Source organism: Dipodomys ordii, unplaced genomic scaffold, assembly GCF_000151885.1.
Source record: "Dipodomys ordii isolate 6190 unplaced genomic scaffold, Dord_2.0 Scaffold23, whole genome shotgun sequence".
NCBI lineage: Eukaryota > Metazoa > Chordata > Mammalia > Rodentia > Heteromyidae > Dipodomys > Dipodomys ordii.
In genome coordinates this window covers 6,761,128-6,786,413 of record NW_012267239.1, presented here as the reverse complement: position 1 = coordinate 6,786,413, position 25,286 = coordinate 6,761,128, and the positions used below count along the sequence as shown (strand labels likewise).

Below are 25,286 nucleotides of genomic sequence, written 5' to 3'. Positions count from 1 at the left end.
ACTCAGGAGGCTGAGATCTGAGGATCACAGTTCAAAGCCAGCCTGGGCAGGAAAGTCCATGAGACTCTTATCTCTAATAAACCACCAGAAAACTGGAAATGGCACTAAGGCTCAAGTGGTAGAGCGCTAACCTTGAGCTGAAGAGCTGAAGGACAGTGCCCAGGCCCAGAATTCAAGCCCCACAACTCGCCAAAGGTGCCCAGTTGTTTCTTCCTGGGTGTGCAGATGCAAGAGTGGAGGCCGGGGCCGGGGCCGGGTTTCCCGCAGCGAGGGGCCTCCTGCTGAGTGGTTCCATGCAATGACTGTGGGGCCAGTCCACTCCAGTGGTGACCTCGGTGTCCGTCCACCCTGGCAGCCGCCTCGTCTGCGGCGGCCTGCTCTGGGGTGGTCACAGGGAGTGGCCCCTGGGTGTCATCTCAGACCATGTCCCCACGGTGATGCCAGGCCTGGCGCCAATGCTGAGCTGTGCTCGGGCCCAAAACAAACACCCCTTCAGGTGCACGGCCGTGCACGGGAACTGAGCAACATGCCCCGCCACACGTGGCAGCCCTTGATGCTCGGCCTCGACACCGTCCTACACACACCCCTCACCCACATGCTGTGGAAACGCCAGTATCCCCCAGCCCCAACTCCACCAAATGGCCCCTCACCTGAGCTGGGGGTCTGGACCATCTGGCCATGCTGGCCATGCTGACTGTGTTGAACATGCTGACCGTGTTGACCATGCTGACCATGACTGCCATGCTGACCATGCTGGCCATACTGACCATGCTCACCATGGGGGTCATGCTGACCATGCTGGCTAAGCTGACCATGCTAACTGTGCTCACCATGCTGGCCATGCTGACCAGGCTGGCCATGCTGTCTGTGCTGGCCGTGCTGGCCATGCTGATGGGCTGCGCTGTCCCCCGCAGGGTGGTGAAGTTCCGGCGCACTGGGGAGAGCGCGAGGTCGGAGGAGGACGCGGCCTCGGGGGAGCATGAGGTCCAGATCGAGGGCGTCCGCGCCGGCCTCGAGGCAGTGGAACTGGACGACGGGGCCGCCGTGCCCAAGGAGTTCGCCAACCCCACGGATGGTGAGGGGCCCGCACGCCCAGGCCGCTCCCCGGGGGCCTCCATCAGCTGGCATGAAGGGGTGCGGGGAGGGCACAGAGGGCCCCCCGGGGTGACACTGGAAATGGGGGTGCGGCTTAGTGCAGCAGGCTGGGCTGTGTCACAATCCCTGCCAGGCAGCATCACCACACACTTGGCTATGGACAGAGCCATAATAGTGGTGATGCTGCTGGTGATGGTAGTGATGGTGATGGTGGTGATGGTGATGATGATGGTGATGATGGTGATGGTGGTGATGGTGGTGATGGTGATGATGATGGTGATGATGGTGATGGTGGTGATGGTGGTGATGGTGATGATGGTGGTGATGGTGATGATGGTGATGATGGTGGTGGTGATGACGGTAGTGATCTCCAGACTTCACAAGTTGGTGTGTGCCTCGGCTCCTGCACACAGTCCAGCACCCCGCACTCTCCGGCTGCCGCGTTTTCTTCAGCATGCCCCCTGGCACATGTGTCACGCTGTTTACCTCAGCCCGAGAGGAAGGTGTTTCTTGAAAAACACTCAGAAGTTATAGAAACATCCAGAAGTGGGAAGACAAGCGTTATTCTCAAAGACAAGCCACCTCGCCCATGGCCTGTGGACGTCCACTTGGCCTTTGTCTCCACGCATCAGTCACATACGTGTGCAAGCATGCGCTGGTGCATGCATTTGTGCACGTTGAGATGTGCTCTTGCATACCTTTTTATTTGGGTTGGCCTCGAATCGTGATCCTCCCAATCTTTGTCTCCCAAGTGGCTAGGATTACAGGTGTGAGCCAGCACGCCCACTGGCGCATTCTTTTTAACAGTTGGTTCTTATTTCATTGTGTGTGTGTGTGTGTGTGTGTGTATCACAACTTATTTAAGCACTTGATAGACATTCTGAAAGGCACTTCCAGGATCAGGTCGGGACTAGACGCAGCCCAGACCGTTAGGGAAGCACACAGGTCCCGCTTCCCTGCCCCCTCTCCTTCTCAGATACCTTCATGGTGGAAGACGCGGTGGAAGCAATTGGGTTTGGAAAATTCCAGTGGAAGCTGTCTGTCCTCACCGGCTTGGCTTGGGCAAGTATTTGGGGGAGTGTGTCTCCAGGGCCCCCATCATGTGGCTCAAATGGGTTTCCACGCAAGGTTCAGAAATCTGCCCCCGGCCCCACACACACCACTACCACAAAAGACAATTTATCTTTGGCTTTAAGGAGATCTCCAGCCCTAACTCACATCTCCACATGGTGGGGGCCTGATCTCCGTTTACTGGTATGAGGAGGCATGCGAACTATTTTTCCAAATGGGTCATCATTTCTCCCTATCTATGATTTCTTGCTCCAGTCTGTTGTTTTTGTTTTGTGCCAGTCCTGGGGTTTGAACTCGGCCTGGGCGCTGTCCCTGAGCTTCTCTGTGCTCAAGGCTAGCGCTCTACCACTTGAGCCACAGATCCATTTCCGTTCCTTAGTTTTTCTTCTTCCTGGTGATGAATTGGAGATCAGAGTCTCATGGGACTTTCTTGCCCTGGCTGGCTTTGAACCTCCATTCTCAGATCGCAGCCTCCTGAGTAGCTAGGATTACAGGTGTGAGCCACCGGTGCCCAGCTTCTCCAGTCTGCTTTTAAACTCTAGTTTATATTCTGTCTAGTCCTGAAAAGATACTTAGTTCCTAGGGCTTTCTAGTGTGCTTTAATATGGTTTACTTATTTCTTGTTATTAGTCATTACTGTACAGGAGGGTTATCATTTCATAAATCAGATAATGAATACATTTATTTTTTTTGGATGACCTCACCCCTTCCTTCACTTTTCCCCAGTTTAAAAAAAAAAATCATGCTTGTTAAATATCCAGAGACTTCTACACAGGCAACCCACCATCCCAAAACAAACTAGTGTTTATTTACATCAGAGAAAAGGGAAGAAACTTTTTTTTTTTTGCCAGTCCTGGGGCTTAAACTCAGGGCCTAGGCACTGTCCCTGAGCTGGTTTTGCTCAAGGCTAGCACTCTGCCACTTGAGCCACAACGCCACTTCCAGCTTTTTCTGTGTATGTGGGTACTGAGGAATCGAACCCAGGGCTTCATGCATGCTAGGCAAGCACTCTACCATGGAGCCACCTTCCTAGCCTTGTTATTGTTAAGTATGGGAAAAATAGAGTAAACATTCCCTGTCTCTGTGGATCCCTGCATGGCAATTCAGGTCTTTGACCACTGGAGGGAGCCCCGCTCGGCTGTCCCCAGCACAGGGTGGTACTGGGATTTGAACTCAGGGCCTCACCCGCCTCCTTCCCCCCTGCAGATGGCGGATGCCATGGAGATGATGATCCTCAGCGTCCTGGCACCACAGCTGCACTGCGAGTGGCAGCTGCCCAGCTGGCAGGTGGCGCTGCTGACCTCGGTAAGGTGGCCCGGTGTGGCGGCGTCCACTTCTGGTCCTCTGGGTAGCCTTGAAGGATGTCCCTGGTCCCCTGGGCGGGACTTCCTGTAGTTGCTCCCTCCCCTAACTCCCATCTCCTGGCTGGTTCACGGCAGACAGACACTGCCCCATTCAGAGGTCCAGTATGGGGCCCCCAGACATCCACCGTGGACCCCTCCTACAGGGACCCTGCCCCTTCAGCTCGCTCCTCTCACCCAGGGGTGGGTTGAAGATTAAAGCCAAAGCCGGTACAGAGCTGGCACGTTGCAGGTGCTGAGAAATAGTACTCGGTGCTGCGGTCTGGACCGAGGGCCGAGTGGAGGACAGGGCCGAGCCCTCTGCTTTTGCTAGGGGATGGACTTTCTAAATGGGATGGGAGCCACCAGGCCAGAGTGAAGATCACTCCAAAGCAAATACTTAGTGAGCTCCTGCAAGGCCAAGGGCTTAAGCCACGTTGTAGAAACGGTATGCATTGCCTAGCCTACAGTGGGCCTGTGGAGGTGGGTCTCCCGCTAACTGAGAAAAATGAGGCACAGAGAGGTTGAGCCACTCCCTGATGGTCACACAGCCTGGCTGGCGGCAGAGACAGCAATTGTTAACTAGGGGAGAATGAAGGTATTATTATTATTGTTGCTGTTGATAACTGTTGGGAATACCTCGAGTGCCTTCTACAACAAAACACAGCCTAAGGTCAGCAATAAGGCCACTTGGGCTCAGTGACACAGCCACTGGAACTGTGACCTTGAGCCCAGGCTCCGGCTTACACCTGTAATCCAGAGGATTAAGGTTAGAAGTCCAGACAGGAAAAAGTCCAAGAGATGCCGTCTCCAAGTAGCCAGCAACCACCTCCAGAGCTAGAAGCCTTGGGCCAGCAAGCCAAGCTAGTTGGGAGGCCATGAATTCAATCCCTGGTACCACCCAAACCCAAGCCCCAAATCATAAATCCAGGGTCCACACCTGCCCCCCGCCCCCCGGCGGCGGCAAATATAGGTGCCTCCTCATTCCTGGGTGTGAGGTCATGGGGCAGGATGTGTGATGTCACCGGTGGGCAGCATGACGTCACATCTCTCTCTCTTTGCACCCCCAGGTGGTCTTCGTAGGCATGATGTCCAGCTCCACGCTCTGGGGTAACATCTCAGACCAGTACGGCAGGAAAACAGTAAGGCAACCTCCTCCCAAGGCGCATGCGCTCCGTGTCCCCCCCCCCCCCGCCAGGGCCCAAGGATGGGCATCTCAGGGTCAAGATGATGCTCCTGGGCCAGCTGGGGTCCCCTGGACATCCTCAGGCCTTCCTGGGGCACCTGAAGGGTGGCAGCGCAGCCAGATGGAGAGGCAGGGCCCCCGTGCGCCGCTGGCAGCTGTAAACGGTCTGCTATCTGCTGGCTTACCCCACCCCCACCTCGCCTAGCTGCCTTCCCACTCCATCGTGGGATCACTGCCAAGGCACCACCACTGTGGTGGTGAACACCTGTAAGACCAGCACTCAGAAGACACGGGCAGGAGGGTTGAGAGTTTGAGGCCAGCCTGTACCGAGAGACCCCGAATCAAAAAGTAGGAAAAGAGCTGGGCGCTGGTGGCTCACGCCTGTAATCCTAGCTACTCAGGAGGCTGAGATCTGAGGATCGCGGTTCAAAGCCAGCCCGGGCAGGAAAGGCCGTGAGACTCCTATCTCCAATAAACCACCAGAAAACCGGAAGTGGCGCTGTAGCTCAAGTGGTAGAGCGCTCGCTTTGAGCTGAAGAGCTGAGGGACAGCACCCAGGCCCAGAGTTCAAGCCCCACGACCGACAAAAAAAAAAGTAGGAAAAGAGCCTGGTGCACATGCGCCAGGGCTAGAATCTTAGCTATTTAAGAGGCTGAGATCTGAAGATGGAGATTCAAAAACCTTCCCAGGAAGTCACGTCCGAGACACTCTATCTCCAATTAATCAGCAAAAAGCTGGAAGTGGAAATGTAGCTCAAGTGGTAGAGCACCAGCCTTGAGTGGAAAAGCCAAGAGAGTGTGAGGCTCTGAGTTCAAGCACAGTACTGGCTCAAAAAAAAAAAATTAAGAAAAGAAAAGAGCCTGGTGCTCGTGGCTCACATTGGTAATCCTAGCTACTCCGGAGGCTGAGATAGGAGGATTGTGGTTCAAAGCCAGCCTGGGCAAGAAAGTCTGTGAGGCTCTTTATCTCCATTTAACCACCAGAAAACTGGAAGTTGATCTGTGGCTCAAAGACAGCATCCAGGTCCTGGGTTCAAGTCCCACAATGAACAAAAAACATAAAGAAATAAAAAGAGAGAGAGAGGGAGGAAGGTATTCTTGACCGTGAAGCAGTAAGAACACATCTGTTCTTTTTGGGCCTCAGTTTCCTTATTGATACCAGAGGAGGTTAGAATAGCTACCATTAACTACATTTCCCAGACTAAAGGGCCCCGGAGGCTTCTGTGCCTCTTCTAATCAGTAATTTGGTCAGTTTTTACCCTCAGGGACACAGACAACTTTAGGAAGTGGGAGGAGGTCTTGTTTTAGCTTCTGGTTTCACAGGGTTCAGGACCCAGTCCTGGCTCTGTCCTAAGGATGGGGTAGGGAATAGGAGGAGGAGAAGGGGGGAGGAGGAAGGGGGAGGAGAGGGAGGAGTAGGAGGAGAAAGAAGGGAAGAAGGAACAAAAAGAAGGAGGGAGGAGGGAGCGGGGGAGAGGAGGAGGAGGAGATAGGAAGAGGGAGGAGGGAGCGGGGAGAGGGGAGGAGGGGACAGGAAGAGGGAGGAGGGAGCAGGGAGAGGGGGAGGACGGTGGAGGAGACTAATCCCCCTGCTGTTAGGAAGCTAACTGAAGGAACAGGGGTGAGGGATGAGTTTGACAAGCCTTGACACACATACCCGCTCCCAGTGACTCCCTCCAGCTAGATCTCTCTCACTAAAGTTTCCAGAACCTCCCAGAATAGCGCCACCAGCTATGGAACAACATAGAAGTCTTTTAAAGGGGATACAACATTTCTAAATTGTCACAAAAAGTAGAAACGTGGATTTGAAGAGCCAGAAAAAACCTCTTGGAATGGTGCTGTGATGGATTAGTGATGTCTGCCCTGGGCACGGGGTCTACAATGTGGAATGATTGCTACACACTGAAGAAAGAGGCCAAACCTGTCTTGTTCTCTAAAATGGTTGGGCCTGATGCAGTACCTGGTTCATCACAGATCCATAATAAAGACTTCCAGGCTGCTATTTCCTGTATGTTCCCAGTTTACTTATAGCCAAGGGCCCTGACTGTCCTAGGAAGAGTATTCTGCCATCCAGGGTGGTCTCTCCTCTCTCTGTGCCCAGGAGAACGTAAAGAAGAGCAATGGAAGCTTGCATTTTAAAAAGGTGTGTGTGTCCCGGGGCTTGAACTCAGGGCCTGGGTGCTGTCTCTGAGCTTCTTTTTGCTCAAGGCTAGCACTCTACCACTTTGAGCCACAGCTCCACTTTTGGTTTTCTGGTGGTTCATTGGAGATAAGAGTCTCACAGACTTTCCTGCCTGGGCTGGCTTCGATCTGTGATCCTCAGATCTCAGCTTCCTGAGTAGCTAGAATGACAGGCGTGAGCTTCCAGTGCCCAGTTGTAGTGGGGTTTTTGGTAAAGACATAACTCCTGTGGAATATGGCTGCATTTACATCTTCTAGAAGAGTGAGGAAGGGGATGTGTCTAGACACATTTTGGGCTGTGACAGCTAGGAAAAAGGGCCCCTCCTTGGTAGAAACTGAGGATGCAGAATATACCTCCCAGACGGAGAAGGAAGGACCCAAACCAAGCCATCACTGGCAAGATCGACAAAGGGTGAAAAATACTCTGAGAAGCCAAACTGCAGTATTTCAGAGCGCTCATCCCACAGTCCTCCATCTCCGGGGACTGCCCAGCCCGCCTTGGCTTCCTTCCTACAAGTCACTCGTATCGGCCAGAGAGGCTGCTCCGTCTTTGCCAGGAGACGGCCTGGGCTCTGAGGAAGGCCAGTTCCAATCCCAGCTTCTCCCTCGCAGGCCTCGCCCCGGTGTCTCAGCGTGTTCATCCCAAAGTGGGAGGAAGCAGCCTCTCCAGGGGCTATGCTTAAGGGGAAACAGCTTTGCCCAGAAAGTTCTTGTCACTGAGAAAGAGTTCTGTTGTTATTCCCAGCACTGGCCAAGCCTGTGGGGAACCCACCGAGGTAGTATTAAGTAAGGTAAAGATCCACGGGCCTCTGCCTCCACAGCTGCGTGTGACCTTCACTGTGACCTTGGAGGTAGAAGTGAATTCTCCCACAGAATGCAGCTGATTGGTTGGGATGTCCATCCATCTCCAATAGGGAGGGCTTCCGCGGGCCACCATTAGAAAGCGGCTAGAGCCTAGTGCCAGTCTGGTGCCAGCTGTTTGCCAGACCCTACAGGAGGGTCAGGTGGTGCAGGGCCCTGGAGGAACCTGTGACTGGGCTCTCCCTTCCTGCAGGGGCTGAAGATCAGCGTCCTCTGGACCCTCTACTATGGTGTCCTCAGTGCATTTGCACCCGTGTACAGCTGGATCCTGGTGCTCCGAGGCCTGGTGGGCTTTGGGATCGGAGGAGTCCCCCAGTCGTAAGTAAATGCCCCACCCCCACCCTCCAGCCAGGTACACATGCAGGCAGGCAACTGGTCAACCTTCTCTATGCACAGGTTCAAAAGCCAACACAGACCAAGCCAGGTGCTGGTGCTCACACCTGTCATCCTAGCTACTCAAGAGGCTGAGATAGGAGGATTGTGCCACAAAGCCAGACCAAGCAGGAAAGTCCATGAGACTCTTATTTCCGATGAAGCACCGAAAAAGCCAGAAGTGGTGCTGTGGCTCAAAGTGGTAAACTGCTAGCCTTGAGCCAAATTGCTCAGGGACAATGCCCAGGGGATGAGTTCAAGCCTCATGACTGACCAAAAAAGAGAGAGAAGGAAGGAAGGAAGGAAGGAAGGAAGGAAAGGAAAGGAAAGGAAAGGAAAGGAAAGGAAAGGAAAGGAAAGGAAAGGAAAGGAAAGCTGGGTGATGGTGGCTCACGCCTGTCATCCCTGAGATCTGAGGATCCAGGTTCAAAGCCAGCCTGGGCAGGAAAGTCCATGAGACTCTTATCTCAGAAACCTGGAAGTAACGCTGTGGCTCAAGTGGTAGAGTGCCCACCTTGAGCTGAAGAGCTCAGGGACAGCGCCCAGGCCCAGAGTTCAAGCCCCATGACCAACAAAAAAAAAGAAAAAAAGAAAAAAGAAAGAACAGGAGGGTGCGTGCAGACTGCACAAATGCTGTAGTTTTATGAAAGGGACCTGAGTGTCCTTTGGGTTTTCTGCAGAATGTCCCATAGTTACCAGGAGATGCTCTCATTCCTCACGGCTTTGGCGACTCAGGGGAGGCTCTGTGGGGCTGCATTAGAAGCTACAGTGAACTATGAGAGCAAGGTTGACATCTCTAACATAACCATAACACACAGGTCATAACAGTAACCACTTGAGCCACAGCATCCCTTCTGGCTTTTTACTGGTTAATTGGAGCTAAGTCTCACATACTTTGCTGCCCAGGCTGGCTTTGGACCTCAATCCCCAGACCTCAGTCTCCTGAGTAGCTAGGGTTACAGGTGTGAGCAGTGGCGATCCAGTTAAGCTACGATTTGAGTCTCCACACCCTGTCCCTTCATGACTCCATGACCCAGCTCAAACAAAACCCAGGGCAAACAAAAACTGCATGCAAAATTACAGAAGAAATACTTAGCCACCCCAGAGACTGCCCGCTCTTTAGCACTTTACATAAAAACAATTATGTCTTAATTAGACAACGTTCTTATTAGTTATAAAAATGACTCCCTAATGTTCATTATTGGGAGGCACTTAGTTGGAGATATTTTATGCAATTAAATGCAATTAACCATTCTCATTCATTTAGAATAGCTTTACCCAATCATGGCTGCTCCCCACACCATCTGAATAAGATTGTTCTGTGTAGCTTAAAAAAAAAAAACAACTCAGTAATATCTGGAAGTCTTTGTGAGTGTATTAGTCTGTTTTCCCTTGCTAATGAAGGTTGATTTATTTTTTAATTTTTATTTTTGCTGGTCTTGGGGTTTGAATTCGGGGCCTGGGGGCTTTCCCTGAGCTGTTTTGCTCAATGTTAGCATTCTACCACTTGAGCCGTAGCTCCATTTCTGGCTCTGTGTGTGTGTGTGTGTGTGTGTGTGTGTGTGTGTGTGTGTGTGTGTGTGTGTGTTTAATTGAGATGGAGTCTTAGGAGCTTTTCTTTTTTTCCCTGTGCTAGTCTCAAACATTGATCCTCTGATCTCTGCCTCCCAAGTAGTTAATCACAGGCTGGGGTCCAAGCACCTAGCTTCTCTTCTTCTTTTTCTGCATCTACCAGGGTTCCAACATGGGAGGCTCTCACTGGGGGAGTTAGATAATAACTCCAACCACCTCCCCAAAGCTCTCACTTCTAGACACAGTACTGGATTAAATTTCCACCCTCTAAAGACTTTGCTGTGAGTTGAAAGATCTTCGGGGACACACCTGAACCTTATATAAAAGTTGCTGTGATTTGGGCATCAGTAAATACAAATCACGGGGCTGGGCAGGTGGCTTAGTGATAGAGTACTTGCCTAGCATGCACAAAGCCCTGGGTTCGATTCCTCAGTACCACATAAATAGAAAAAGCTGGAAGTGGTGCTGTGGCTCAAGTGATAGAGTGCTAGCCTTGAGCAAAAGAAGCTGAGGGACAGCGCCCAGGCCCTGAGTTCAAGCCCCAGGACTGGCTAAATAAATAAAGAAATACAAATCATATTAGTGATGGGAAGCCAATTCCTCTGCTCGTGTCCCTCCTCCCCTTGCTCTGTATGTTCCTTCCTGTCTTTCCCCTAGAGTTAAGGAATCCACAGTGGTGATAAAAAAAACAAGTATAGGGCTGGGAAGGTGGCTCAGTGGTAGAGCACTTGCCTTGCATGCCTGAAGCCCTGGGTTTGATTCCTCAGCACCACATAAGCAAAAAGAAAAAAGCCGGAAGTGGCGCTGTGGCTCAAGTGGTAGAGCGCTAGCCTTGAGCTGAAGAGCTGAGGGACAGCGCCCAGGCCCAGAGTTCAGGCCCCACAACTGGACCCAAAAAAAAAAAACAAGTATAACATTTACTAATGACAGTGCCCACTGTAACCCGGCGATTCCCATGGATCAATGCTTAAGGTCAGACAGCCACAGGGTGAAGTGCCGGGTCAGTTTTTTGCCTTGTGATAAACTGTCACAACCATCATGGATGAAGACAATGATTTCTTTAGCTCCCAAGTTCAGCAACTGGGGAACTGAGCAGTCTTTCCTAAATCTTCCATCAACCCATGGGTGAGATCAGGGCTGGTGAGTCCAGCAAGGCCATGTCCTATTTGTCTCTGCCCTGTAGGCCTCTCAGTGGACAGCTAGGATCTGAGACAGCAAAGCCTTCTGCCATCTAATCTTTTTTATAGTTTTTTTTTTGTCGGTCGTGGGGCTTGAACACTGGGCCTGGGCGCTGTCCCTCAGCTCTTCAACTCAAGGCGAGCGCTCTACCATTTGAGCTACAGCGCCACTTCTGCCATCTAATCTTGCAACTAGTAAAAGCTTCTGCTCACAGCTAGATTTGACGGGACAGATAGCATATTCCTTCCAGCAGAGGGCGCCATGTGCAGCAGCAGAGCCGCTGACAAGGTTTCCCTATCTGAGTGCTAGCTGGTCGGGATGCTAAGTACCCACCCAGCCCTGGGTGTGTGTGGCTCAGTAGGTAGAGTGCTCACTTAGCAGGCCTAAAGGCCTGGATTTCATCCTCAGCATCTAAGTAAGTAAAGAAATTAATGAAAAAAAGAAATAAAGCATAAGAAAGCAAAAGAAGGAGGTGGAGGAGGAGGAGGAGGAGTTAACACCCTAAGCCTGGTGCCTAGCTACTCAGGGAGGCTGAGATCTGAGGATTGTGGTTCAAAGCCAGCCCAGGCAGGAAAGACTCTTATCTCCAATAAACCAACAGAAAACCGGAAGTGGTGCTGTGGCTCAAGTGGTAGAGTTCTTGCTTTGAGCTGAAGAGCTGAGGGACAGCACCCAAGCCCAGAGTTCAAGCCCCATGACCCCCCCCCACCAAAAAATAAAATAAAATAAAAAAGAAAGAAATTAATACCCTACGTAGCTTTCCACCAAAACCTTGATTTTTCCCACCCATGGCTTGTGTTCTACTATTGAAACCATACCTACACTTGGAAGGCTTGCCTTTGAGACCTGCCTCTGATTGGCTCAGAAACCCATGTTTGTTTGTTTGTTTTGTCCAAGACCTGGACTGGAACTCAGTGTCTGATGCTTGTTTTCACTCATTAGCTGGTGCTCTACTACTTGAGCTACACCTTCAACCCCCCTAGACCCATGTTTACTCCACTCTTTCCTCCAAAGAAATGACAAATGAAAGTCATGGGTCATTTCTTCTTTCCAAGCACATGAATGAAATGCAACTCTGCAATTGCCCTGTGCTGTAAAAATGTGCTTATTTGCCAGGCGATTTATTTATTCCGGAATCAGCTGCTTCTTGGCATGGCTAATTTCATTATTGCTCATTCCTTTATCCATCCGCCTGATTGTTAATAATTGCCATTCCTTTGGGTGGAAATCCAGCAGCTTGTTTTCATAATGAGTAGCTGAAAATAACAGCCGAGAATGTGGGCCCAACAATGGCAGGGAAAGGTTTTGCGGGTGTGGCCTAGATGCCAAAAGGAAGACATTGAAAAATAATCTACGGGGTCCAGTAAGTAGGGTGGTGCACACTCGTTTAATCCTGGCTAGGTGGGAAGTGGAGGTAGGTGGATCGCTGTTCTAGGCAGGCCCAAAACAAAAAGAAAGATACTATCTGAAAAATAAAGCTAAACAGAAAGGGCCCAGAGTATAGCCAAATGGTAGAGTCTGAGTCCTGAAATTCAGACCCCCTGTTAGAATATTTTAGGCTTTGCCAGAAAAACCACACAGACATCCAGGTACAAAGAACAAAGAAAAGATTTATTGCGGGGAGAGGGGCTGGCAAGACCCCTTCTCACAGGGAGAAGTGAGAAGAAGCGCCAGCTATTGTCTGGGGTGACCTATATTACCTAGGAGGTCTAGGAGGGGCTAGAAGGGGCTAGAAGGCAGACACCCTGGTGTGGATCTGAGGGCCAGGGGCTTCATCATGGCGGACTAGATTTGTGGCTGCTGTCCCGACCAGAAGGTCACTTTAAGGGGCTCTTGTTGCCCTCCCAAGGTAGAGGGGGTTGGAGGCTGATTATTTACTGGCTGATTATTTACTGCTTTTACTACATGAGCCTAGTGTTACCTTGGAAAGGCACATGCTCAGCTGTGGAGAAGGGAAGGAGCATACTAAGCTACGGGAAGGGAGCTCATTGGCCTAACACCCTCTACGGCCGGAAGTAAAAAGCAAAACCTAATTAGGAAGACCGTTCGGCTATTAAAAGAATGCCGTCATGGAGCTGGGAAGGTGGCTCAGTGGTAGAGTGCTCGCCTTGCATGCATGAAGCACTGGGTTCGATTCCTCAGTACCACATAAACAGAAAAAAAACAGAACTGGCACTACGGCTCAACTGGTAGGGTACTAGCCTTGAGCAAAAAGAAGCTCAGGGATAGTGCCCAGGCCCTGAGTTCAAGTCCCAGGGCTGGCAAAAAAAAGAAAAAAGAATGAAGTCAGGGAGACCCAGCATGGTGGCTGACCTCTATAATCCCAGCTCCTCTGGAGATGGACTTAGAAGGCGGTCCTGGGGTTGTGGCTTAGTAACTGCTGACAGCTGTGGCTCTGGGGGGGGGCGCTAGCGGAAGCCATGGGGTGGAGAGAAGATCACTTAGGCCTCCCTCAATTGCTTGGCAGTTACTATGCACTCTGGTCCATACTTCCTAACCAAAATAAGAGGCAATAAAGTGGGAACACACACAAATACTTCCTGGGTTATACAAAACAAAAAAACAAATCCTTGACCTCTGAGGATGGGAATAACTTTGTCCGTAGAATGTATTAGGGACATTTTTTTTTTTGCATCATCGTGAGTAGTTGGACTTTGTTTTGTTGGGCGAAAGGCAATGTGCCTCACATTTTAATATGATTAATTTTAAAAATAATATAAGCACGACATTTGCAAAATGGAATAAGATGTCAAAGAAGCCAGGCATGGTAAGTATTAAAAATCTCTTCAATTTGCCTCTGCATCTTGGTGTCTAGATAGAGAGATTGCTCGTGGTATGGGAAGAGAGGTATCAGAAGGAGTGGAAATCGGAGCAATTTCTTGTCTAGTCTATATCAAAAGCCTTAAAAATACAGCGCAGCCTCTGACTCACTCTCTATTTAGAGAACCCTCCTCAGGAAATTGTGTGCACACAAAAGGTTGAGCTTAAAGATTTGTTTGTTTGTTTGTTTATAGCTGCAACATATCCAAATAAGGAAGCATCTGAGGGTTGCTTCTATGTCTGTAACTTATTAGACTTACAGTCCTGGACAAGAGCAGCTTTTCTGACATAGATGCAGATATGAAGGTGAAGCTGGAAGATACACAGACACATAGACACTCAGACACACAGACACATACAGTGGAAGTTATAATCACCTGCCTCATTCCCTGTAAATGCTACCAAACGATGTGAAACTCCCTGGCACACAGTAGGTCTGCAAATCAAACATGTAATTGTCATTAGGTTGACTAATGGTATGAAGTAGGGGTAAAGGTAGGTCCATGGTAGAAGAATTTTTTGGTTTTGTTTTTGTTTTGCTAGTTCTAGGTCTTGAATTTGGGGCATAGTCCCGGAGTTCCTATTGCTCAAGGCTAGCACTCTGCCACTTGAGCTACAATGCAACTTGCAGCATTTTTTAGTGGCCAATTGGAAATAAGAGTCTCATGGACTTTCCTGCCTGGGCTGGCTTCCATCCATCATTCTGAGATCTGGGTTTCCGGAGAAGCTAGGATTACAATCATGACTTACTGGTTCCCAACTTCTCAAAGTTATTCTTGACATTTTATTATGTACTTATATATATATATATATATATATATATATATATATATGTATGTATGTATTTACTGCCAGGTGCTGGTGGCTCACGCCTGTAATCCTAGCTACTCAGGAGGCTGACATCTGAGGATCACAGTTCAAAACCAGCCTGGGCAGGAAAAGTCTATGAGACTCTTACCTCCAATGAATCACTGGAAAACCAGACATGGAGCTGTGGCTCACAGAGTGCTAGCCTTGAGCAGCAAAGCTTAGGGGACAGCACCAATGTCTTTACTACTACTATTGCATACATTAGTTATACAGCCTGTCTATCTCCTTGTTTCATCTAGGGTGACACTGTATGCTGAATTTCTTCCCATGAAATCCAGAGCCAAGTGTATTTTGCTGATCGAGGTGAGGTGGCTGGGCTTCCAGAGATTGGAAATTCCCTGGGAGATGCTAGCCAAGAGTCCTGAGCTGAAAGATCAGCTGAAGAAAAATAGCCCTGGTGTGGGCGGGACCCTCGGGAGATGGGCAGCACCAGGGACCAACCAGGCCATCCATCATACAGGCTGTCGGAAAGGGTCAGCCACTCTGACTTTTGCCAACTCCAGTGGCTCCTTTCTCACCTGATTCCCTCATCCACGGTGACCACCCCCCAAATTGCTCACTGTGTGGGCCACGCTCCCCCAGCCTCTAACGCTGAGCCCTGTTCTCCTGCGCAGGTCTTTTGGGCCATCGGGACAGTGTTCGAGGTCGCCCTGGCTGTGTTCGTGATGCCCAGCCTGGGCTGGCGTTGGCTGCTGGTCCTCTCGGCCGTCCCGCTCCTCCTCTTTGCTGTTCTGTGCTTCGTGGGTATCCTTGGAGCCTCTCCTTCCTGGGCCTTCACTGTGCACTGTTTTGGTTGCAGGATGTAGAGCCTCCTCTTAAGATTATTTCTTTTAACCTGAAAATGACCCAAGGAATATTTGATTTCCCTTCAGATGGATGCTTTGGGAGAGAGAGCTGGAGATGGGGCAAACACTGACCCCCCTCATTGCAAGATAGATGTACGCTTAATGCGACTGTATTGGATTCATTAGGAGCCTTGAGTCCCAAGTGACAGAAACCTAATTCAAACCGGCTTGAGGAAAACAGAGGGATAGATACATGACAGACGATTCAGTAGTGGACTTCAGGCAGGAGCTCAAATGCTCTGTCTCTGCCTCACATAAACCACACCCCAGACATTCATCATTTCATGTGTAGAACGCATGCATGAAACACTTTACAGCGAGTGAAGCTCCAAATAAGCCTATAAATGGATGGTTCTCACGTCTGAAAAATATTACAATAATTCCCAATGAGGACAATAGGCATTCATATTTACTGAGCTCAACAGTTCCACAGGCTCTGTGCATGTGTTCTGATGTTTATTCTTCCCATTGGCCACGGGGGGGGGGGGATATTAGGCCCCTGTATCAGGATGACAAAAGCTTTTTGTTTTGTTTTTGGTGTCAGGCCTAGGGCCTGAACTCAGGGGCTGAGCACTGTCCTTTCACTTTTTTGCTCAAGGCTGGAACTCTACTACTTGAGCCATGGCTCCTTTTCTGGTTTTTTGCTGTTTAATTGAAGATACTTGAGTCTTATACATTCTCTTGTCTGGGCTGGCTTCAAACCTCAGTCCTCAAATCTCAGTGTCCTAAACAGCTAGAATTATAGGTGTGATCCACCACAGCGCCCAGCAATACCAGTTCTTATAATAGATAAAGCCACAAACTCAATATTTTTGGTTTTGTTTTTTTTTTTTGTTTTTGTTTTTTGCAGGCCATGGGACCTGACTTCTGGGCCCGGGCACTGCCTCTCAGATCCTCAGCTCAAGGCTAGTGCTCTAACACTGTAGCCACAGTGCCACTTCTGGCTTTTTCTGCTTATGTGGTGCTGAGGATCGAACTCAGGGCCTCATGCATGCAAGGCAAACATTCTACCACTGAGCCACCTTCCCAGCTCCACAGACTTAGTATTTTAACAGAGAATTTTATTTCTTGCTGGCAGGGAAAGTGGGATTCTGTGTCCAGGTTTTCTTTCCAGCTTATGACTGCTATCCTCTGGACCCTTGGAGTTTTCTATGTGCAGATTACTGCCTGGGAAAGGAAAATGGAGATTATATACGCCTGCCTGCTTCCATGCCATTGGTGGCAGCAAGTCACATGGCCCCACCTAGCTGCAAGGGAAGCTGGGAAATCTAGCTAGGTGCCCCCTAGTCAAGGGCAGTTCTGTACTTCGGTGAGGGAAGCATGAACTTTGATGGGCATTAGCCGTATCTGCCACATCCTTGTGTCATTGAGGAAGAAACAGGCCAGGGAGGTGACACACCTGTCAAAGGGTATGAAGGAAAAGAAACAACAACAACAAAAACCAAGAACACAAGCTGGGCGCCCGTGGCTCACGCCTGTAATCCTAGCTACTCAGGAGGCTGAGATCTGAGGATCGCCGTTCAAAGCCAGCCCGGACAGGAGAGACCGTGAGACTCCTATCTCCAATAAACCACTAGAAAACTGGAAGTGGCACTGTAGCTCAAGCGGTAGAGCGCTCGCCTTGAGCTGAAGAGCTGAGGGACAGCACCCAGGCCCAGAGTTCAAGCCCCATGACTGACAAAAAACAAAAAAACAAAAACAAGAACACACACACACACCCCTCTTAATTTGAACCAGATTTTCTGATCCCAGGCCCATGCTTTTCTCAACTACTCCCGGCTACCTATTTCATAGCTCAATATGGCTTTATTTGGAAGAAGTGGTCCCCTGGGGTTGGGACTCCCATTTAGGCTTAAAGGTTAGGAAAAGAGGCAGAGCCCAGGTTAGGGAGCGTTTCTCTTGGGTGAGATTTGGGGGGGGAGGGGGCTGGAGTGGAGAGTGGTTCTTTTAATTCAATCCTTACCTGCATCTCTGAAAGCAGCATTGAATAATCTGACAACAGCCATGACCATAACAATCGCCACACAATCCTCCCCACAAGCCTATGAGGTTAGGAAGGAAGGAAGAAATGATGGAGGCAGAGAGATCAAGTCACTGACCCCAGGTCAGGAATCCATAGAATACAATGGAAAAGACAGCATTTGCCCCCAGGTGCCTGGAGTCTGCTCTTAGAGACCTCTCATAGATCAGCGTGTTTGGTGGCACCCTGAGCAGCCACACCGGTGTCTCCTGTCCTCCTCAGTGGCTGCCGGAGAGTGCGCGGTACGATGTGCTGTCTGGAAACCAAGAAAAGGCCATTGCCACCTTGAAGAGGATAGCAACGGAAAATGGAGCGCCCATGCCACTGGGGAAGCTCGTCATCTCCAGGCAGGTCAGTGTCTCACCCACCGATGCGGGGGCCATGTGTCCATGCATGCACACAGCCGAGGTGCGACTATTCACACACATGCGGGGGGGGGAGGGGGAGGTGCACGTGTGGGCAATTTGCATGAGTGCTGGGTGTGCATCTGTATGAGCCAGAAGTGGGTGGGGTGCGGTAGGCTGGACCTGCCGAGGGGAATTGGGCAAACTCCGATTTCTATTTCCACCGTCGACTTCCGAAAATGCTACCAGGAGAATTTAGCCAGTGAGAGAGAAATGTGGTGTCCACAAATGAGTCCTGTACCTGCATCGGCTCCTGTGTTTACCTTGTAGTGCTGATCACGTCTAGCCAATGTGATGGATGGATGAATACTGCACAACAGAACCACATTAGAAAGTGAAATGTGCCCTCCCCCCCCCCCCCCCGCCCCATATGGTAGCACATGCCTGTCATTCCAGTCCTTGGAAAGGCAGAGGCAGGAAGATCAGGAGTTGGAGGCCAGCATGAGTTAAATGCCTGTCTAAAAAATAAAAAAAGCAGGAAAAAGACCAGGCAGACACAAGCTTGGGATTCTAGCAACTCCAGAGGTAGGAATTTGGAGGATCGAGGTCTGAGGCTAGCCTGAGGGAAAGTTCATGAGTCTATACTTGCTGTAATAATCCCAGCTGAGTGGAGGTACAGATAGGAGGATTGTAGAGGTAGAATGATCGAGGTTTGAGGCCGATCCCAGGCAAAGATGATGAGACCCTATCCAAAGAAATAAACAAATAAAGAATCAAAGTTCTTAGCCGGGCGCTGGTGGCTCACGCCTGTAATCCTAGCTACTCAGGAGGCTGAGATCTGAGGATCGCGGTTCAAAGCCAGCCCGGGCAGGAGAGACTGTGAGACTCTTATCTCCATTAACCCCCCGGAAACTGGAAGTGGCGCTGTAGCTCAAGTGGTAGAGTGCTCGCCTTGAGCTGGAGAGTTGAGGGACAGCGCCCAGGCCCAGAGTTCAAGCCCCACTACCAACAACAACAAAAAAGAAACAAAGTTCTGGGTGGGGCTTAAATACTACACTGTCCAGCATGTACAGGCCCTCCTTCCCTGAAAAAAAAAAAAAAAAAACTTCACAGAAAATGAAAAGGTATTTTTCTTGGTGACTAAAGTAGACTTAACCACCTATAATCTTTCCCCCCACTTTTAGCATATCTAAATAGCAAACATTTCTGTATATCTGAGAAGACTATCATCACGGTTATAGCACATGTGTTTCTGTGGAACATGATAAAGCTAAGGTTTGAAAAAGTTCTTTAGTACTGACAGGTTGTTAGCAATTATATAAAACTTGCAAATGAGTGAGTCGCTAATCAATCTTTTGGCAAATGACTGGTAATAGGTTGTCTTTGTGGCATGTTGATTGCTGACTTTGACTTAGAATTGGCTCTGTGTGTGTGTGTGTGTGTGTGTGTGTGTGTGTGTGTGTGTGTGTGTCCCTCCATGGGTCTGATCCCAAACTCCAGGCTCAGGGAAGCAAGGCTCCTGGACCTTTGGTGGATCTCAGCTGCGCAGGCTTCATGGCTGAACAGTATGGATTTGAGTCTTGGCTTCTTGTTCCTGGAGATGGGTAGGCACCGGCGTTAGGCCACCGGTGTGTACCCACACATCCTGGAGGAGAGAATTGATAGCACACTTTTGTCTTGAGACAGGAAGACCGAGGCAAAATGAGGGACCTTTTCACGCCACATTTCAGATGGACAACCTTGCTGTTGTGGTTCATATGGTAAGATGGGCTTCTAACCCATGCGGCTCCCCCCCTGCCCCCCTCCCCCTCTGGCCCACTGCTGCCTTCCAAAATGCTATTTCTGGCTTCTTGCTAGTTAACTGGAAATAAGAGTCTCATGGATTTTCCTGCCTCAATTGGCTTTGAATCTCTAACCTCAGAACTCAGCCTCCTGAGTAGCTAGAATTACAGGCACGAATCACAGGTACCTGGCTTAGATCTATATCTTTTATTTATTTGTTTGTTTATTTTTCTATCAGTTCGTCCTGAAACCTGAACTCTGGGCCTGGGCGCTGTCCCTTAGGTCTTCAGCTCAAGGCTAGCGCTCTACCACTTGAGCCACAGCACTACTTCTGGCTTTTTCTGCTTATGTGGTGCTGAGGAATCGAACCCAGGGCCTCAAGCATGCAAGGCAAACACTCTACCACTGAGCCACCTTCCCAGCCCTGATCTGTATCTTTTAAAAGAAAAACTTTGATCTTTGCTTTAAAGGAAAACATTAATTGCAGGCCACAGATAAGAGAGCTTCCAGTGGAGCAGGGTGCCCATGGCTCACATCTGCAATCCTAGCTACTCAGGAGGCTGAGACCTGAAGATCACAGTCCCAAGCCAGCCCAGGCAAGAAAGTCTGTGAGACTCTTATCTCCAAATTAACTACCAAGAAGCTGGAAATGTTGCTGTGGTGCAAGTAGTAGAGTATTAGCGCAAAACCTCAGAAACAACAACCAGACCCTGAATTCAAGCCCCAGGACTACCGTCCCCCAAAATAAAATAAGATCTTCCAGTAAAAAGTAGGCACACTAAAGCTGGGTGCCAGTAGCTCACACCTGTAAGGAGCTACTAAGGAGGCTGGGATCTGAGAATCATGGTTCAAAGCCAGCGTGAGCAGGAAAGTCTGTGAGACTCTAATCTCCAATTACCACCAGAGAACTGGAAACGGTGCTGTAACTCAAGTGGTAGAGCACTAGCCTTGAGCTGAAGAGCTGAGGGACAGCATCTGGGCCCAGAGTTCAAGCCCCACAACTGACCATAAAAATAAAATGAGTAGCCACACTAACAGTTTGTCAAGACAATGAGCCTCTGTATTTAAGCGACTGAGGGAGAGGAAGAGGTTACAGATTCAATAGCAGGAAACTGATACTAGGTTAAAATCAAAACAAGTGAAAGGAAACTTGAAAGGGATTTCTTTCCCACAATAAGGTTTAGTATTTGTGCTATTTCTTTTGTCACCTTGGGTCCTACCCATAGTTTAAAGACCCACCTGGAGCACCTGGCCATTCTTGGAACTTCCATTCAGCTATTGTTCCATAGGGGAGGATTGGGGGAGGGGCGGTGTTTGCAGGGAGCAATTACCTTCCTCTTTACAACAAATCAAATCCCAGCCATTCTCCCAACTCTCTTTCTATGAAATAGGCCTGGGGAGCATCTACAGTGTAAGGAAATCAGCCTGGCTTTAAGGGTTTTGTGTTCTTTTTTTAACTTAGTCTCAATGTTCCTATTCACCTTTGAGCAGAGGGTGCTAATTAATAGGGAGTAGCCCTAGGGGGTCAATTATAGAGAAGAAGTAAGAACTGCTTTGATAATGCAAAGAACCCAGCTCCAGCTCTACCCTGCAGTTCCTAGGAGCTGAAGCAACCTCACCAGTGCTTGTTTTTTTTTGTTTGTTTTTGTTTTTTTTACAGCAGCTGAGAGCCCAGTACAGAGGTGGAAACTGCTGTTTTGTTTTGTTTTGTTTTTCTTTTTCCAGTCATGGGGCTTGAACTCTGGGCCTGGGCGCTGTCCCTCAGCTCTTCAGCTCAAGGCTAGTGCTCTACCACTTGAGCCACAGCGCCGGTGGTTCAGTGGAGATAAGAGTCTCATGGACTTTGCTGCCCAGGCTGGCTTTGCACCCGTGATCCTCAGATCTCAGCCTCCTGAGTAGCTAGAATTACAGGCATGAGCTACCAGTGCCCAGCTAAACTGCTGGAGTTTTAAGAAGGGACAGAGTTAAGAAGGCCTACCTTTGAGAGTAATAATTCACTTGGGCCAATACTACTGAAGTCTTGAATTTTTTGGTGCATTGAAATTACTAGGCCAGATGACAGTGGCTCAAGCTTGTAATTCTAGCTCCTCAGAAGTCTGGGTTCCAAGGATTGTGGTTTGAAGCCAGCCCAGGCAGAAAAGTCTGTGAAACTCTTATCTCCAATTAACTACTCAAAACCAGGTAGTGGTGCTATGGCTCAAGTGGTAGAGCGCTAGCCTTGAGCACAAAGAGGCTCAGAAACAGTACCTGGCCCCAAGTTCAAGCCCTATGACCAACAAAAACAAATAATAATTACTAGATTTGCTGGCACAAATCGTAACAACCCCAAGAAAATGGGACCTTAGTGGTAGAGTGCTTGCTTTGCATTCATGAAGCCCTGGGTTCAATTCCTCAGTACCACATAAACAGAAAAAGCCAGAAGTGGTGCTGTGGCTCAAGTGGTAGAGTGGCTAGTCTTGAGCAGAAGAAGCTCGGGCAGTGCCCAGGCCCTGAGTTCAAGCTCCAAGACTGGCAAACAAACAAACAAAAAACCCAAAACAAGAAATGAGCAAGGTGTCATTGCACTCAGAAACTCTACACTCGTGTCCAAGTTCACCAGGTTGATCCAGAAGCTGTGACAGATATCATTGAGTCTGTTAGCTTCCAAAATTTTTGTCCCCAGAGAAACAAATGTTCGTGTGCTTCCCCATTTCTGTCTCTCAGCCCAGTTTTTCTTTCTTTACTGGGGCTTGAACTCAAAGTTTATGTCCTCATGGCTTGTTCATTCGAGGCTGGTGCTCTACCAACTTGAGCCACACCTCCATTTCCAGCTTTTTTTTTTTGCTGATAAATTGAAGAGTCTCTCAGATTCTATCACTGGTAGCTCGTGCTGAGAAGGCTGAGATTTGAGGATGGAGGTTCTGGGCCAGCCTGGGCAGGAGAGTCCTGGTGAGATTATCTCCAACTACCAGAAAACTGGAAATGGAGCTATGGCTCAAAGTGGTAGAGCTAGAGCTCTGGCCTTGAGAAAAAAAAAAAAAAAGAGTTCAGGGTCAGTGCCCAGGCCTTGAGTTCAAGCCTCACAAACAACCAAAAAAAAAAAAGTCTCTCTGATTTGTTTGCCTGGGCTGGCTTCAAACTGGAATCCTCAGATCCCAGCCTCCTGAGTAGCTAGAATTCCAGGCATGAGCCACTGGTGCCTGGCGCCAATGTTTTCCCTGTTAGGGAAACAGCCTTGAGAAAGGGGTGTGTGGAATAGACCATAGATTCTGGTCCTCCTAAGGCACAGGAGCACTCCCCCTCCTCACACCATGATTCTGGGTGCCTGCCAACTTCCTGCTCAAGACCTCCAGCCAAGCCCTAGAGACCCAGCGTGGTCCAAAGACTGGTCCCCAGTGGGCCAGGCGCTGGGAAGGGGGCAGAGGGGGGGCGTTCAGGGGAGGGGATGCGGCTCTGGTGTGGCTTTCTCTCCTCATCCCTTCATTGATCTTATTTGTTCCCGACAGGTTTTCCAATGCGTTTTCTTATTACGGGTTAGTGCTGCTCACCACGGAGCTCTTCCAGGCTGGGGACGTCTGCGGCAGTGAGTACCTCCCCACCCTGCGCTGGCGTGTGCTCTCCGGGGCCCAGATCCACGGCTTCCAGGACACGGGCTGACCTTGTCATGGGGCCTGTCACAGGAGAAGGGGTTAAGGGGCGGGAGTCCCACAGCTTCCCAATTTCTGTCTCTCGGCCCAGTTTTTCTTTCTTTCTTTCTTTTTTTGATGCTGGTACTGGGACTTGAACTTAGGGCCTGAGCACTGTCCTGAATCTTTTTTTTTTTCCTGTCACAACTCCACTTCTGGCTGTGTGTGTATGTGATTAATTAGAGATAAGAGTGCCATGAATTTCCATGCCCAGGTTGGCTTTGTACCATGATTTTCAGATCTCAGCCTCTTGAGTAACTAGGATTATAGGCGTGAGTCACCAACACACACTGTGTGTGTGTATACTAAATTTTCCTGTCACCTCATCTATCTGTCTGTCTTTCTGTCTGTCTATCCATCCATCCTGCCACAAGTGGACAGGTTTGTGCTAAGCAGAAGATCCAATGGGGTATAAGAAAGCCCTATTGGGGGCCAGATAGTAAATGTGCTCAGTGTTGCCCACACAATGCTGCTGTTTGAGACAGGAAGGCAATTTCAAAGCAAGCAGCAATAGTATGTGCTAGTTGTAGTAATGAAGGGAAATGTGCCATTCACTGTCTGCAGGTTTGCTCGAGTAAACTGATGAAGTAGGCGTGCTGGGCTCTGGTGGCTTATGACTGTAATCCGAGCTACTCAAGAGGCTGTGATTTGAAGATCATAGTGCAAAGCCAGCCTGGGCAGAAAAGTCCATGAGACTCTTATCTCTAATTATCCACCAAAAAACTGAAAGTGGAGATGTGACTCAAATGGTAGAGTGCCAGCCTTGAGCAGAAAAGCTGAGGGATCGTGTCTAGGCCCTGGGTTCAAGCCCCAGTATCAGCACCAAATAATAATAATAATGAGGAGGAAGAAGAGGAGGAGGAGGAAGAGGAGGAGGGGGAGGAGGAGGAGAATACACATCAGAGCTCTGCTGTCTGCTTCCAAGCCTGTCACACTTCCTGTCCTCTTTCTGGATCAGGTGCAGGGAGGAAGGGTGGGGTGCAGGCAGGTGGATGATTCCACACTGCACGCTCTTCTTCCTCCCTCTGGCTCCTCTCCTAGTTTCCAGCCGGAAGAAGGCAGTAGAAGCAAAGTGCAGCCTGGCCTGTGAGTACCTCACTGAAGAGGACTACATGGACCTGCTGTGGACCACGCTGTCCGAGTTCCCAGGTGAGGCCGGTGTCAGGTGAGGCCAGACATCCTCAGATCTCAGCCTCCTGAGGCGCTGGGGTGACAGATACATCCTTCTTGGAAGCTATCACGCCTTCTTAGTGTCATGCATGCTGGCAGAAGATTCCTGGGTTGGAGGCATGAGGACTACTCTAGCAAATGGTTATCTATTGTGGAGAGAATAGGACCTTGCTGTCAGTGTCTCCTTGCCCCCATTTCTACCTGGACAATGAAGAAGAAGCCTGGGTGGATGATGAACATGTGATAGTTTCACAACACAGCTTGAGTATATGAGTGCATTGATGAAATACCTGAGCCTGGATAGTATAGAAAGAAGAGACGTTCAGTGAGCTCACAGCAGCCCTGGAGGACTGCATGGTGGATGACATCACAAAGGATCACACACATGAGAGACAGGACAGCAGAGACACTAAGGAGGGCACCCACCATCTCCCCAGTAGCCCACCTTTGTATCCAGCTTCCCTAGGTAGAGATGGAGTCTCAAACCACAATCCTCCCAATCACAGCCTCCCACATTGCTAGGATGATGGGCAGGTGCCATGGTACCCAGCTATGTATTGAGCAGGGAACTCTCAAACTCTTCAACCTAGTTTGGCCTCAAACCACAATCCTCTTGTTCTCAGCCTCCCAAGTACTTGGATTTCAGGTGTGAGCCACTGGTGCCTGGCGTCCAGCACCTCGTAACTTCTGAAGAACAGTCCTTGGGGGACCCGCCCCCCTCAGAACTATATACAAATCAGCTTGGTGGACCCCAAACTTAGGAGCAGCAAACCTGTTGTAAACATTGCCATATATCTGCCCAATCTTTTTTTTTTTTTTTGGTCGGTGGTGGGGCTTGAACTCTGGGCCTGGGCGCTGTCTCTCAGTTCTTCAGCTCAAGGCGAGCGCTCTACCACTTGAGCTACAGCGCCACT

The 25,286-nt window shown here is 49.6% G+C and overlaps 1 protein-coding gene across 1 annotated transcript in view; it reads left to right on the top strand.

The window, feature by feature from the left end:
- The window catches only part of Svop (SV2 related protein homolog (rat)), a 39,545-nt gene that overhangs the window by 8,714 nt on the left and 5,545 nt on the right, over positions 1 to 25,286 (top strand). Inside the window, exons 2-12 of the mRNA XM_013014347.1 lie at positions 915 to 1,075; positions 2,072 to 2,157; positions 3,373 to 3,471; positions 4,577 to 4,648; positions 7,927 to 8,051; positions 14,786 to 14,849; positions 15,161 to 15,286; positions 17,634 to 17,762; positions 19,442 to 19,515; positions 23,023 to 23,099; positions 24,244 to 24,351. Coding sequence (XP_012869801.1) covers positions 915 to 1,075; positions 2,072 to 2,157; positions 3,373 to 3,471; positions 4,577 to 4,648; positions 7,927 to 8,051; positions 14,786 to 14,849; positions 15,161 to 15,286; positions 17,634 to 17,762; positions 19,442 to 19,515; positions 23,023 to 23,099; positions 24,244 to 24,351 — 1,121 coding nt within the window. The remainder of the gene's footprint in view (positions 1 to 914; positions 1,076 to 2,071; positions 2,158 to 3,372; positions 3,472 to 4,576; positions 4,649 to 7,926; positions 8,052 to 14,785; positions 14,850 to 15,160; positions 15,287 to 17,633; positions 17,763 to 19,441; positions 19,516 to 23,022; positions 23,100 to 24,243; positions 24,352 to 25,286) is intronic.